We start from the raw sequence: 14,536 nt of genomic DNA, 5'->3' as shown, positions 1-14,536 counted from the left end.
ATTTGTACATCCTATTTCTTATCCCTTCCTTGTTATCATGTTGCTGATTTCTCCGAGTGGTTATTTACCCCTTTAGTGGGGTCATACATTTCTGTTGACGCTGGAATTTACACGGCGTTGTGACGCTTATTTGGTTATGTAGATATGTACAGCAATCTCAGTCATTCAGATTCTTAATTGGTAGTGATGTACAAGGAATTTATGGAGATGCCTCAACGTTGAAGGGTTAAACAATCTTGTAAGTGATCAGGTATTCTGGATACGCCTGTAAACAACAAAGGAAACAAGGACGAAGTGCGTCATGAGATAATTAACCAAATGGCACATACAGTTTTTTAAAAAGACACTGGCATCATATTATCATAACCAAATCTGTATTTTTTGAATAGCACAAATCAACAAGGTCAACCGAGCCGGACTTTTTGCACTCTTGGACGGTGGTTTTGCCCAATTTAAAGGCAGATCGTCCCTATTTGCTAGTGTCAAGGCATACCGTAAAATTCCGAAAATAAGCCCCGGGGCTTATACTTTTCAAAGGCCCTTTTTGAGGGGCTTATTTTTGGAGGGGCTTATATTCGGAGGGGTTATCTACGGAGGGAAATGTGCGTTTCAAAACGATTGTAAGCTTTATAGGTGGATGGAAATGTACCGTTTTTGCTTTGTTTTACTTTGTATTTGAGAGCAATTTCCGAGTACAAGCTCCCCCCGGGGGGGGGGGGGTATTTTTGGAGGGGCCATTTAAGGGAGGGTTTTTTGTGATACCGGTCTGGGGAGCATATATTTGGAGGGGCTTATACATGGAGGGGCTTTTTTTCGGAATTTTACGGTATTAAAAGGGTAAAGGCCTCACCTCCGGTTCAGGTGTGTCGCTCAAAATATCTATGCTTTAAGTCAGTGGAGCGCCTGTTCCCCGCGGACAACACTGAAAATCTCAAAAATAAAGGAAATTACGAATTTCTCAGGAAAAACGCGGACTTTGATACGTTCACAAATTAGAAAACCTCATGGTGCAGGGGTTGGACGGTATGAAGATTCTGTTGCACATAATTTAGCTTTTGTCAATCTGGCTAAAAAAATGTTGAGCAAAGTCGCACCCGATATAATCAGTTGGGGAAGTAGTCAAATTTGAAGGTCGCTACTAACCACAAGTGCAACGAGAAAAGAAAAAACAGCTCTAAAAAGCAAGACATACCTGTTCCCCTCTATACACAACATATTCGGCCAACGACAGCCCTTCTGAGCGGGACGTCCCATAACTGAATGATGACCAGGAGGGGTGTGCGCCATCTTGCTGGCTGAAAACTGGTAAAATGGCTTGCCAAGGGCCACACGACATAAAAGAAGTTGCCTGTCAGATAACAAACATCGCGCTGATTAGATAAGAACTAGAATGAAAACTTCCATTGGATTCAAATTCACATCAGGCCGGTGGCATTCATATAAAGTATTAATTATTAATTACTTAATAAATTGCGCCAAAAGAAGTGTGGCTTAAGTGTCCCAATCAGTGTTGTAATTAATTAAGGAAAACCTTGAGTAAAGCGAATAATGAAATATTTTCATTTTACAATTCAGGAAATGTTATCTAATGCAAGATGTCTTTTTTGGTTGTGAGCGAGTACCATAATTCGCCCCGGTTATCTCGGTATAATAAAAAAATGATGACTCGTAAAAGGAGCTAGTAATGAATTGAAAAGAATCTGCTAAATACCCCAGCCCCCTTGATCAAAATCTTAATTCTCCCAAACCTGCCAATGCTTTTAGACACTGACAGTAGCCTACGTTGCGGAATGTTCGAAACTCAATAGCCGGAGGAAAGGGGAAAATCGAGCACCCTTAAGCCAGCAGACAACCTCTCCATTTCAAGCAAGCGAGCCCGCGAGGGAAGATTCCCCTTACGCTCGTTGCTTGCGCGAATTTTTAATGGAGAGCTTTCCCGCAGGCTTGGCGCTCTTTTGCGCAGTTGGTTTAGCTGAAAAATACTACGTTCCGCAAAATACCTCTTAAGTTCAGGTTATACTTCTCTATTAAAAATATCCTTTAAATAACTTGAGCTGTTACCTTTCGCATAAGTAACAGGACTTGTCCTTGTGTAGAGCGCAGCCTGATCCACCACCAATACCATAAACATACTGATTGCTCTTCGAAGAGTCCTCCGCAAAGTAAATACCTGCACAAATGACATTGTTAGTTCTTCTCAAAATCTCTGCAATTCGTCTCGCAGTTTTTTTAGCAATAAGGTTGTGTTGCCCATTGTAACACCTCGCTGAATGAACGTGTCTCGAAAAATGTTTGTTAAAGCAAGCATCGCACGAAGGAGAAACAATTCTAACTTTTCCAAAGGCTTGGTCCAACGCAAAGGTCGCAAGACTTGGTTATTTCAGGGAGTAATATATTAAGCGACGCGTTCTTGGGGAACTTTTATCGCAGCGGCGCATTAAAATTTCAAGACAAGTTGCAAGAAAAATTGACTGAAGAAAAAGAGCCTATAGCAAAACAAAAGGGTAAGTTTTGGGCACGTTTAATACTTTTATCTTTTTATTTATTTTCACGACTGCCTCACTGAAGGTTTGAAATGCTTAATGCCATAAACGTGTTGTTGTTTCGATAAAACATTTTCACCTGCTCCAAACATCCCTCCAATATAAGCATGACGTTCATCGAATCCCTTTTGTAGAATAGCGTTGATGAATGCCGAACCTAAAAGAAAAGTAAGAACAGTTTGATGATGATTTACTCTTAACTTTAGAAAAAAAAAGTGACTGTTATCAACAAACTACTGCAAAGTAATCACATACCGTGAAATAACATTCTCTCATTACTGTGGTTGTGATTAGCCTCTGCAACCTACAAAGAGTGAATCGAGAGATAAACATTGCGTCTATCTTCGTTTATTTGGCAGAAGATAACCCACACGTGCAGGTAAATACGTGCAAGGGAGATTAAACTACCCAATGAAAAACAAACTCTTACCTCTCTTCTTCTGTAAACGTACTTATCCCAGAGTCTTTTGTTTATGACCCGCTGAATCTAAAACAGAAGGAAACAGAGGTTGAAGAAAGGAGAAAATGGACTTGCTGTTTTCTCGTAACATCCAGGCCACTATGTCACCAAGTGTTTGTATTACGGTCAAAAGCCAAATAAACAATAGAACACATAATGATCTTATGTCGTAACCAATCACTTTTCAAGTGCACTGACAGTGAATGGAAAACGACAAAAAGTTGAACAAGATAGGCTAAACTCTTTGGTTTTAAATCCTCTCAACTTACATCCTCTATCCAAAAAGAAGATTTGGGTGTATAGGAGGTGCGCGAATGATTCCGCGCCCCACCCTTTCGAGGTCTGTATTGACATTCGCGTCTGGTTCGCGCGTTCGTCTGATAAATGATGCGATAAAAATCGACGGCGTGAATATCCGATGACTATTATTTGTTTTAGGAGAGTTTAGTTCAACGAATCAAAACTATAAGGCTGTAAACTGTGTATACAAAACTACTAACCCTGACAATTATGTAGGAGTTGAAGACTCCACCGGATTGGCCGCCATCTTTCTTGTGTTTCACAACAGTACTCTGCATCTGAAAACAATATACGTAAATATCATAAGTTCTCAAGTGGACATACGATGTGAAGAATTTCTACAGTTTTGTATTTTGGAGGAGATTAATTAGCTTAAGCGTCACACGAAGAACATTAAAAGTCTGCGGAATTCTAGCCAGCGTAGCAGACGGTTACAAAAACATGACGGGGAGGGGGTGAAAAGCCCAACCTTATCCCCTCCCCCACACAGTTACTATGGAGATGCAGTGTAAGCTATATTTCTACGAATCGGTTCAGGAGGTTAAAACAATGGCAGTTATTTTTTAGGAGACAGATTGATTAAGAAGAAATTAGCTCACCTCCTCTGCAACAGAAATGTAGTCCTTGTCGTCCGTAGGTAAGTCATGAACAACTGTTTCTTGTTGGCTTGAATAGGTGAAAGGCCCGCCACCTGAAACAGAACAAAACAAAAGATAACAACAACGATGAACATTATAGAAACAGCCTATGTCCACGCAAGTCCGTTTGTGACCGCACATGTTCCTAAATTTCAACTCAGCCAATGGCTACCACAATCGTGTTTTAACCAATCAGAAGCAGAACCTAAGCCACACGGGACTTGTCTACATGCTCTTTGGCGCTTTTGTCGCTTCGTACTCTTTGGGTCGGCTGGTTTTAGTTTGCGGATTTAAAAGGGAAAAAAAACTCTTTAATTAAGCTCATGGCTTTTTATCCGACAACCTCTATAAGTTCGTTCAGAAAATTCACTTACCCAGTTCTGGTAAGCCAGAGAGTTTTTCTTTAACTGCCTTGAGAATTTTGTGTCTGTGACCAAACGCGTGGATTCCAATCTCTTTAAGTTCCTCATGGCCCATGTTGACAAGCACATCCCAGGAGATCTGGACAACAAAACACACTGACAATCAGCAACGAAAGCAAATGCGTCCGACACAAATTGTACGCGGCACTCTCTGAAGGGTTTCATAGTATGGGCCCAGTTCGCGAGCCACCCAGGAGCAGCAATGATTACCAAGAGACTGGAAACAGTGCGCATGAGCTGTGTTACCCGCTTTCCCCTTGCTGGTTTGGTTCGGTGGGGTGTACGTCCAGACGAGAGTGATTACCAGGATCCCGGCTAACCGGCCTGGCTCGGTTGTCATCTAAACACAAAGTTAAATTTTGTTGAATAAAGATTCAGCTGTTAGGACATGATATTACGGAGAAATAATCTTTATCACCAACAAATTCTTTCTGTTCATTTTTCACATGCCAAGATTTTGGCGAAGCGAACAACCTCGTCTAATATATTTAGCCCTTTTAAGAGCCAGTGTCTGTAATTTTCGAAAATCGGTTGACAGTCGTGAATTTTTGAATTTCTTCATATTTTGCCCAAATAATCTCTATAGTACACTTATTTCAAAAATCCCATTAAAACTTGTGACGGCTTTTTATTTTTTCATGAATCAGGCAAAGTTTGAAAAACGCTAAATCGGCTCTCTTTCGAGTATGAAATTAGCGAAAATTAGGCATTTTCTTCGCGCTCGTACATAAAAACGGGATGATATCTCTCAATGAAATCAAGTCACAAAGCAAACACAGACTTGTACGTTATAATTCAGCAATTATCTTCAGATAAGCTGTTTAAATGTGACTGTGTCGGCCGCAAGAAGAAACACGATTTCGGCTCTCTTCAAAAATGGCAAATTTGACCTAACTTCACCATCGAAAAAACCCAATTGGTACATAGAGTTTCAACATGAAACAAACACTATTATAAAGCACATCCTTTGCCGTTTCTTGTGTTCAAAAATTTTGGCCCGCATTACAAAAGTGCGTCGCTGAGACACCGAAACGTGCAGGGTAGTTTCGCACGTTGGAACGCTGCAACAAACTAGCCGCGAGTGTAGGCACACAAACGTTTTTGCAAACTTAGCGTCTTTTATAAGGGGCACATTACGGGAAGCTCTTAAGATCTTTTGAAAAACACTTTTCAATTTGATGATTATAAAAAAGAACTAAGTAGATTAACACTGCATTTGATTGCACGCAAGTAGCTAAAAAAGACAACGCTGCTAATTTCGTGTTGAGTGTAAATAAATGAGATACGAGATCTATAAGAATTTACTTACCACAGTCGCTTCAAGTGCAAGTGGCCGCAGTTTACTGAAATTTTCCGTCGTTTAGCCACGGACTAAACCCTGTGTTGCGTGATGAAAGCCGGTGTGTGATTTGAGTCTTGTCACGCAACTGTACAGACAAGGATAAATCATCGCACGAGTGTACAAGAAAAAATAAAATGACAATTAACACTGTTTTTTTATTATTTTTATATTGAATGTTCCCCAAAACATGTCGAACTAAACTTGATTTTAGGATGTACAAGCCGAAAGTCAAACAGAGACAGAAAACAAATAGAGTAAGCCGAGTCTGCAAAACTTTTCACCCTAGTTTTCTTTTATTTGCACTTAGCCTTCTGAGCCTTTGCTTGTAATAGACTAATCTTAACCCCGCTTGGCGTATAGACTTCTCTGTAGATCTCCTCAGTATGAATTGAGGGATTTAGGTACACACTTACGCCATATGCAACATGAAGGTAGAGCAGGGAAGTGGAAACGAGTAAAACTGTTTAAAGAAAAATTGGCCAATGCTCCGCAAAAGAACATTCCTGAAAAACAACAAATCAACAATGGACAATGGACACATTTGATGAGCGAAATAAAAGTGTTTAACATGTTTAAATTACTGAAAGTAGTATTGCTTTGCTCCTCTGCAGCAAGGGTATCTTCTGGCTAGACCTCAACCTGCTGCTGACGATCTTATCCCCCGCCCATTAAAGGCCAGTCTACACGTTGTGGCGTTAGACCAGAATGCACGTACATGCTAACTCCCGCCTAAAAAAAGGAATAGTCACCTGGCTCCCTCCGCAACCACCCCCCGGCACTCTTTCGCAGGCTAGAGAATAAACCAATTCACTGACAAGTTCTTTTTCATAACGCCGAAATCCGACGCCTAAATAAAAAAATGCTTTAAAATGCCTCAGCCATTTTACTTATCATCTTTTAACCAAATACGTTGCGCGAAAAAGAGATAAAAGGCTGAAAATAGCCTTTCATGTCGATTTAAATTTCAGATGGAGAATGCCCTTTTCGCTAAGTCTGCACCTGCAGTGACCTGTGTGCTAAAACTCCTTCGTGGTGGACCCCTCTATGAGCAGCCAGTAGCCTGATCTAGAACGGTACCACGTGATTTGTTGCACCGCCACCGGGCACCCATACATTTAGCGGTGGTGAGGAAAAACTCTTATTTTCATGCGCCAATTTTGTGGATCAAACAGAGGTCACCTAACGTAAATGCAGAAAACTTTACTTTTATCATTAGCATGGTGAGGTCGATGTTTGGTTATTGCCCTACATACTCACGTGACTAACAAGTGACTCACGACATCTTTTCTATGATCGCAATACATTCAGCATTACTGGGGCCACAGGCGCCACAAACCAAGTTTGAATATGTGCGAGATGCTATACGAACATGCGTCAAAGAATTGCACCGTAAGACACTTATACCAGGAATTTCTTTGCCGGCGCGTTACGCGTCACGCACTTCCGGAATGTCATCTTCCCTCGTGTTGACAGATTGAAAATATACACAAACTTAACTTTGATTCTGCCTTGATGCAGAATTTAGTTAACGGTACTGTTACCCCGTCTAGCATTTAAGTTCAGGTAAGTAAATAACTTTTCTGATTTTAAGGTTTCAATACGATTAAAACTATAGCAAGCGAGTATTTCGACAATATTCCCCTCTACTAACTGTGATTTGAACTGCGTATTCGTGTCTCTTCATTACGGATTATCGCAAAAATCAGTTGAAAGGAATCGTGTTAAACCGAACAGAAACGCCGAAATATAATCTGAAACCGTTACAACTCTGACTAGGGTTTAAATGTCGAAGTAACTTACGTTTGAAAGGATCAATATTCCAAGCGTCGAAACTTGCTTGTTGCACGCGCTTTCCTGGTGTCAAAATAACCTTCAGGTTTTGGTCTCTCGACGGTGCGCATTTGGAATGCCGCCAGAAATATTTTAACACAAACAACAGCAAAGGATATGCTTTAATACAGTTCTTGTTTCATATTGAAATTCCATGTACCAACTGGGTTTTTACGATGGTGAAGTTAGGTCAAATTTGCCATGTTTGAAAAGTGCTGAAACCGTGTTTCTTCTTGCAGCCGGTACAGTCTCATTTAAACGGTTTATTTAAAGTTAATTGCTGAATTATAAAGTAAAAATATGTGACTGTTTTGTGACTTGATTTCATCTAGAGATATTATTCCGTTTTTATGTACGAGCGCGAAGAAAATGCTCAATTTTCGCTAATTTCATACTCGAAAGAGCGCCGATATTTAGAGTTTTTCAAACTTTGCCTGATTCATGAAAAAATAAAAAGCTGTTACAAGTTTTAAGGTGATTTTGAAATTAGTGTACTATAGAGATTATTTGAGCAAAACATGAAGAAATTAAAAAATTCACGACTGTCAGCCGATTCTCGAAAATTACAGACATTGGCTCTTAAAGACTGTATTTTCTAGCTCCCAAATGCAACTTGCCTGTTCTTTTTCAAATATATCCTTAAGGTTATTGAGCTGAAGGCTGTCAAGGAATTGTCCTACATCAAGATCCAAGCCAGGGTAACCTAAAAAGATATTTCAATCGCAATAGTTAGACAGGGAATCATCCTCAACTTCAATCATCGACCAAAAGCCTTGCGACAAATTTGCTTTTGTGGGGCTCTTTTTATTTCACACATAGCGAAGCCCACGCCATACCCCACAAACAACGTTGATGAGTATATCCTTAGTTTCACCATTAAGGTGGAGGGGTGGGAAGTACTATCGCATCACTGTCACTTTTGACTTTTAACCAGGATTGCAGTTACTCGGGTAAATTAAGGCATGAGTCCCCAGTGATTCAGTAAAAAAGTGATGGGGGGTGGTCTATCTCTGAGCACGTGAGCAGTAGAAAGATGAAACTTTGCCAGATACATACATGTGTGGTTTCTGTCAATTAGGTGATGTTCAATTATGCAAATGTTGTCACGTGACTCCACACGGCCAGAAAACAATAAAAAGTCTTTAAACAAAAATGGCAACACTTTTTGTTGTGAGTTATTAAACCGGACTGGTTTAGGACAATGTGTATTGCAAGCATCTACAAGACTTTGCTTTGCCTTTTTTGAATTTTTTACTGTTTTAGAAAATAAACGGCTTTTTCAACTAAACCCAGTCCCCCAAAGCAATTGTATCCCATCTTAACGCCTTCGATTTTAAATATCTAAAAAAGGCCAAGCACAGAAGTGATACATTAAACGGCATTAACATTATGCAACCGGTAAAATAATTGAAGACATACGAAAAAGTGTTGCCATTTAAAGAACAAGCTTTTTCAGCCGATGGAGGTCACGTGACCTAATTTGCATAATTTTAAAGCACAAAATTGACACAAACCAAAAATGTGGTTAGCTGGCAAAAATTTATGTCTCTTCATCTAAAGCTCTTAGATATAGACCACCCCCTCACTTTTGAAGAGAGCAAATTAAGGCAAATTGAGGCCCATGCCTTAATTTACATGAGTACAAAGAATTAATTTTGCCGGGGATGTTTAAAAGTTTTAAGGTGCAAACTGGGGACTCTTAAGTCCACCTACTTCGTAAGGCTGAGCACCGTGACTCAATCCCAGTAAATACCTGGAAGGATAATTCTCGTGTCGCCAGCACCTTGTGCCTTGGAGGGGGTGGAGTGAAGAGATGGATGACATTTCAGATTTCAGACTTAAGTCTTTCATGCACCAGCTACAATCTACACATTCTGTGAATAAGATGTATTACCTTGACAAGGCGTTCAGCCACTTCATAATGACCATAAGAGCAAGCATTATGGAGAGAGACCATTCCTCTAACAGAAATAGAAACCAGAGAAAATACACAAAGTTAAACCACCTTGTGCAACCGACAGTGATAATATTACGTGAGGAATAGGCCCAAAATTCCTCATTAATGAGAAAAGTACCATAGAAATTATGGCGCATATATTAAGGACCAAAAAATGTTCTTTCATGTTACAGAGAGTCAACTACAATAAAACAGGTTCCTGTAAGTGAAGTTTCCCTGTGCTTTTGAAGTACTTGACTGAAACTGCTAGTCTATGGCTGCCAATAGACCTCTTTAGCTTGTATGGTTTGTTTTCCCAAAACAGGTCATGTGATACATGTGATACTCTAGAGAACTAGTGTTTCTTTCAAATTTCGTTTTATTCAAATGCATATGTACACACAATTTATGAAAAGACAAAGGTTCAAGTTCCCCTAGGACCTCTATTAGGAAAACAAAACATACAAGCTAAAGAGGTCTATTATCATACCATGGGGTGCAGGTACATTCTGACAACTGATCATTATGAGAAAAAAAATCGCCATATCACCTGAAAGACAGCCTTGTATACGAGTGACCACTAACACCACAATCAGATGATGTAAAATGTCAAGTGCATACAGTGAAAAATACGTGTAATGTGTTGCAGCTACAGCCGTGAGTGGTTATTTGTGATTGTAAAGGTTTTATATTGATTTTAGTCAATTTACCCTTTGTCCTTGGCATACACATCAGCTCCATTCAGCATTCCACTACTGTAACTCTGTTGTAACCAGCAGCAAATGAAGAGAGGTGCTGTGTCGTCCTTCAAGATCTCTGCAGTTTACAGTCTGGGGTGTACATAGTGATTTCTATGGTGGAACACAAAGAATAAACTTTCTTTATTGATTGATAAATAAGTACACAAAGCACAAGTTCAATCAATCAATAAACTCAATAAACTTTATTTACCCTCGAATTTACAGTTTAGCACTCAAGTGCTAATATCTTCGAGCCAACTACATTAATAAATAATTATAATAAAAAGTTAATTCTATATAGCAAAAAAGATAACTAACTACCTAGACAACTAACTTGCAAATTATCATGATGTAGAAAGGTTTGCAGTTCCTGCCCTTTTAAGTAAATTATTGTTCCCAGTAGATATCAGTCGTCGAAAAGAAGTAAAATCAGAAATAGTGCGGTAATGGTCAGGGAGAGAATTCCAAGATGTTGCTGCCAAGTAACTAAAGGAATTGATACCATAAGAAGTGGTCGATGGTTTGGGCAAACAGAGCATATTATGTCCTCTTAAAAAATAGGTGCTAGAGAGTTAACGATAATAAGATGCCAAAGCCAGAGGCTCATAGGGCGTAGGTCAGAGAGTTACAATGTGCAGCTAAGTTGCCCATTCGAATTAATTTTATCTACGAAAATATCATAAATAGATTTCGTTAGCACTTGCCTTACTTTTCAATCGAGCTATAACGGTGTGTTGAAAGCGTTTAACGTCGTGAAGCTGTTTGTTTACAACCACGTAAGAAGGATCTGATGACACCATTTTGTAATTTGACCGCCTTTTTCACAGGGGTCTTCCCTGCGCTCTTCCAAGTCTCTTCCAAAATACCGTCATGCGCATTGCCTTGCTTACTAAAAATATTTCAACAAATGTCTAATTTTGACATTCATCACTGATCTTTAAATAAGAGAGTTGTGCGTTGACTTGCCGGAAGTCAAAAGTAACTTAACCAGAAGTTGATCATACTCCACTCCACAACGTCATTCCCTGCTTTCGAGTAAAGCGGAAGCCTTCCATCTAGCGAAACACTAAACTTCCGGTCATGTTATCCGGGATTATCAGCGTCGTTGTTACTTAATTGAAGAGGCTGGTTTCTCAAGTTTTGAGAACCACGCCCGGCTGGAATAGTGATCAAGCAGATGGCGAGACCGAACATATTTGATCACACACTTCCCATTCAGATAAAAAATGAAGGTGTCTACCTTTAGTTTCGCAAATTGGCTGCGTGGCAAGGGTTTCCTTGAACCAGGGCAAGCACGGTTAGGGCGAGGGTAGAGAAAAAAGGTGGCATGCACGCAGACGTCAGGAGCCCGCTGAACAGGCGAGCTAGCATTCTCAGAGCCCGTCGTTTCTTGGTCACGTGGTCTTGACGCATATGAAAAGCGAGAGCCCGCTAAAAGTCATTAACACGTCAAACTTTTAAGTTCTGTAAGTTTTACTAACTGATTTTTGGACGTTGATGATTTTCTAAGATCTTGCCAGATAATAAAACCAAAAAATAAACTGATCTGTGAAAACAACATGAGGCAAGCACTCGCTTGAAATTGGCTAACTCCGTACGTAGTTATGGGCTCCTGGAGAGGTCACTTTTTCTGCACATATGAACCAAATTGAAGGAAGTTGGGGGCGGCTGCTTTTAAAATGGTGGTAAGGCTACTGTCTCCCCAACTTTCGCGCTTCTTTCACACGGTAACCGTGTTTGATTCGCCGGCTCTAGCGAACAATTGCCATAAACGTCTTATAATTCATTACCGTTTTTTTTTGTACAAACATTTCATCAGTTACTGATGTGAACGCTAGCTTGGGATACCTGTGCCATCGACTGACAGCAAGTCCAAAATTCATCAGTTCTCTTTTATTGTACACTTCAGTTAACCAGTTGACTTCATTTCCTTATTCTTTTTTTTTGTTCATTGTGTTTCTCTTTCGCTTGGATTCATGTCAGCTTTTCAATTACAATGAAAAACACTGAGTCCTATCTGGTTACACTGCTTAGCAAACCGCACCCATAATCACATGATTTCAAGGAGCCATCGCTTGCAGCTCTAGATTCACCATGGATGTTCAACAGCTCTTTACAGTTCTTAAGAAGGAAGCTGAATGCCCACTGTGTTTGGAGACAGTCAATAATCCCAAGACTTTGCCATGTATTCACTCTTTCTGTCTTGAGTGTCTTGACAAACACGCAAATTTTGCAAGAAGACAGCTACAAGCGACAATCAAATGTCCGGTTTGCCAGACATCTTTCCAAATTCCTGAAGGAGACTCGTTCAAGAATTTGCCTGCATCTTATCATCTCAACCGATTGGTGGATGTTCTCGCTCTAAAAGATGGCGGCACACAGACCCGGAAATGCAGCAGTTGTGATGAAAACAATGCTGCTTCCTCTTACTGTTTCGTCTGCCAAATATTCCTCTGTACTTCTTGTTTTGAAGCTCATCAGCGCCTAAAGACCACAAGAGGTCATCGCAATGTTGTGATAGAGAAATTAAATGTGCAAGATGTTCAAGAGTTGATCCACAGACCCGCCATGTGTTCACAGCAATATCACGAAAATCAGCCGCTGGAATTTTATTGCGAAGAATGCAAAGTTCTTATTTGCCAGAAGTGCTGTATAGTAAGCCATAATCGACACACCATGACAGACACTCAGAAAGCCGCACAAGTACAGAAGATGCAAATGAAGTGCGCTTTGGAGAAAGTGAAAGCGGAAACTGTAATTTACGAGAACGAAATTAGGAAACAAACTGAGCTGATGGACAAAACAAAAAAATGAGATTTTGTCAGCGGAAAAGAAGATGACAGATGCCGTGGAGGAACGTATCCGTGAATTACGAGAACATGAAAGGGTCATGAAAGCCAAATTTGCTGAAATTTTTGAGGCCCAACAAGAACATCACGCAACGCAAATAGAAAAGTTTGAGTTAATTCTTACTCAACTAAAAAGTTGCCTTGAACGAAGTGCAAGTACCCTGGAAAGAAACGTCAGTGCCGAGATTCTTCAAACAAATCAGATCGTTGTTGGACGCTGTGAAGAACTTTTGAATTTAACAAAACCTGACATTTATAAACCACCACACGTGCATTACATAGTCGAAAATCAACTGAATCCGGGTTTGGATCGAATTGTGGTTAGTAATACAGATCCCTTACTTTGCTTAGCGGAAGTGGACAATGAAGAACTTGTAAGAGAAAAAACGGTGGCAAATTTCATCATTGTAACTAGAGATTCAGATGGAAAGCAGTGTTATCATGAAGATGATCAAGTAAAAGTCAACATTATAACTCCAGCAGATGATCAACTGGAAACAGAGATAAAAGACACCAAAGACGGCAAGTACACAGTAACATACACACCACAGTGTGTTGGACAACATAGGCTAGAGATCCAAGTTAATGGACAGCCGCTGACCGGTAGTCCCTGTGTATTGCAGGTGATTCAGCATCAGTATCAATTTGCGTTTCAATTTGGATCAGAAGGGAAAGAACAAGGGCAGTTCAAGAGTCCTTGTGGTATTGCTGTGAATGATAAAACAAGGACGCTTGCTGTTGCTGATGTAAGCAATAAGAGAGTTCAGATGTTTGGCTTTGATGGGAATTTCCTCAGAGAGATAGAATTGGAAGTTGAAACGTATTCGGTGGCTTTTACCGAGTCTGGTGACCTCCTTAGCACTGTCGAGAGTGGCGACAATAAAGCCACCTTGTACTTGTGCACTGAGGGTGGTCAATTCATTCGATACATCAGCGAAGAACATTGGAAGATACCATGGTACATATCTGTTGTGAGTGATGGTCGCATAATCACAAGTGACTATGATGACAAAACAATCAAAGTTCTCAGTCCTGATGGGAAAAACCTTCTTCAGTTGTTCAGGGCTCCTGGTTGTGATGCGGGGCCATGGTGTGATGTTTATCAGCAAGACAAATTTTTTGTCTCTTATCCAAAAGCTAACCGTGTCATGGTATTTAACAACGCAGGGGAGTATCTACATGACATATGCAGTGAGGGAACTGGTGATAAGCAGTTCTCGTGTCCCACTGGTCTCGCTATCGACAAGTTCAACCGTTTGATCGTTTGCGATGCGGGGAACAGAAGACTGCAACTGTTCACACTTGACGGAAAATATGTCGCTAAGGTAGCCGGGAGTTGTTTTGACCATAATAGTCATCTTATTGGTTGTGCCGTGTCTGATACTGGACATTTTTTTGTTACAGATTACAACAAACACTGTATTTATGTTTTCAACTGGTAAGCGCTGTGTACAAATTTAACACCTTCTGAACAGG

General features: G+C 40.2%; 2 protein-coding genes across 2 annotated transcripts in view; one reads left to right on the top strand and one right to left on the bottom strand.

Moving 5' to 3' along the window:
* Positions 1-8,234, bottom strand: part of LOC140932685 (poly [ADP-ribose] polymerase tankyrase-2-like) — a 64,753-nt gene extending 56,519 nt beyond the window's left edge. The window contains exons 1-5 of the mRNA XM_073382197.1: positions 8,153-8,234; positions 4,316-4,442; positions 3,903-3,994; positions 3,504-3,581; positions 2,974-3,030 (exon numbers count right to left, since the gene is read on the bottom strand). Coding sequence (XP_073238298.1) covers positions 2,974-3,030; positions 3,504-3,581; positions 3,903-3,994; positions 4,316-4,418 — 330 coding nt within the window. The 5' untranslated portion in view covers positions 4,419-4,442; positions 8,153-8,234. The remainder of the gene's footprint in view (positions 1-2,973; positions 3,031-3,503; positions 3,582-3,902; positions 3,995-4,315; positions 4,443-8,152) is intronic.
* A 4,071-nt stretch (positions 8,235-12,305) lies between these two features.
* LOC140934294 (E3 ubiquitin-protein ligase TRIM33-like) lies at positions 12,306-13,025 on the top strand. The gene has a single exon (XM_073383947.1). It carries the CDS (start codon positions 12,306-12,308, stop codon positions 13,023-13,025), a length of 720 nt encoding a protein of 239 aa, XP_073240048.1.
* Positions 13,026-14,536: the final 1,511 nt, after the last annotated feature.

The sequence above is a fragment of the Porites lutea genome, chromosome 4 (genome assembly GCF_958299795.1).
Source record: "Porites lutea chromosome 4, jaPorLute2.1, whole genome shotgun sequence".
NCBI lineage: Eukaryota > Metazoa > Cnidaria > Anthozoa > Scleractinia > Poritidae > Porites > Porites lutea.
The sequence above is the reverse complement of the archived record's forward strand: the minus strand, read 5'-3'. Positions and strand labels throughout refer to the sequence as shown.

Bases quoted from the DNA above. Each gene is read 5' to 3' on its own strand.
- LOC140934294 (XM_073383947.1), top strand. From the start codon at position 12,306: ATGGATGTTCAACAGCTCTTTACAGTTCTTAAGAAGGAAGCTGAATGC.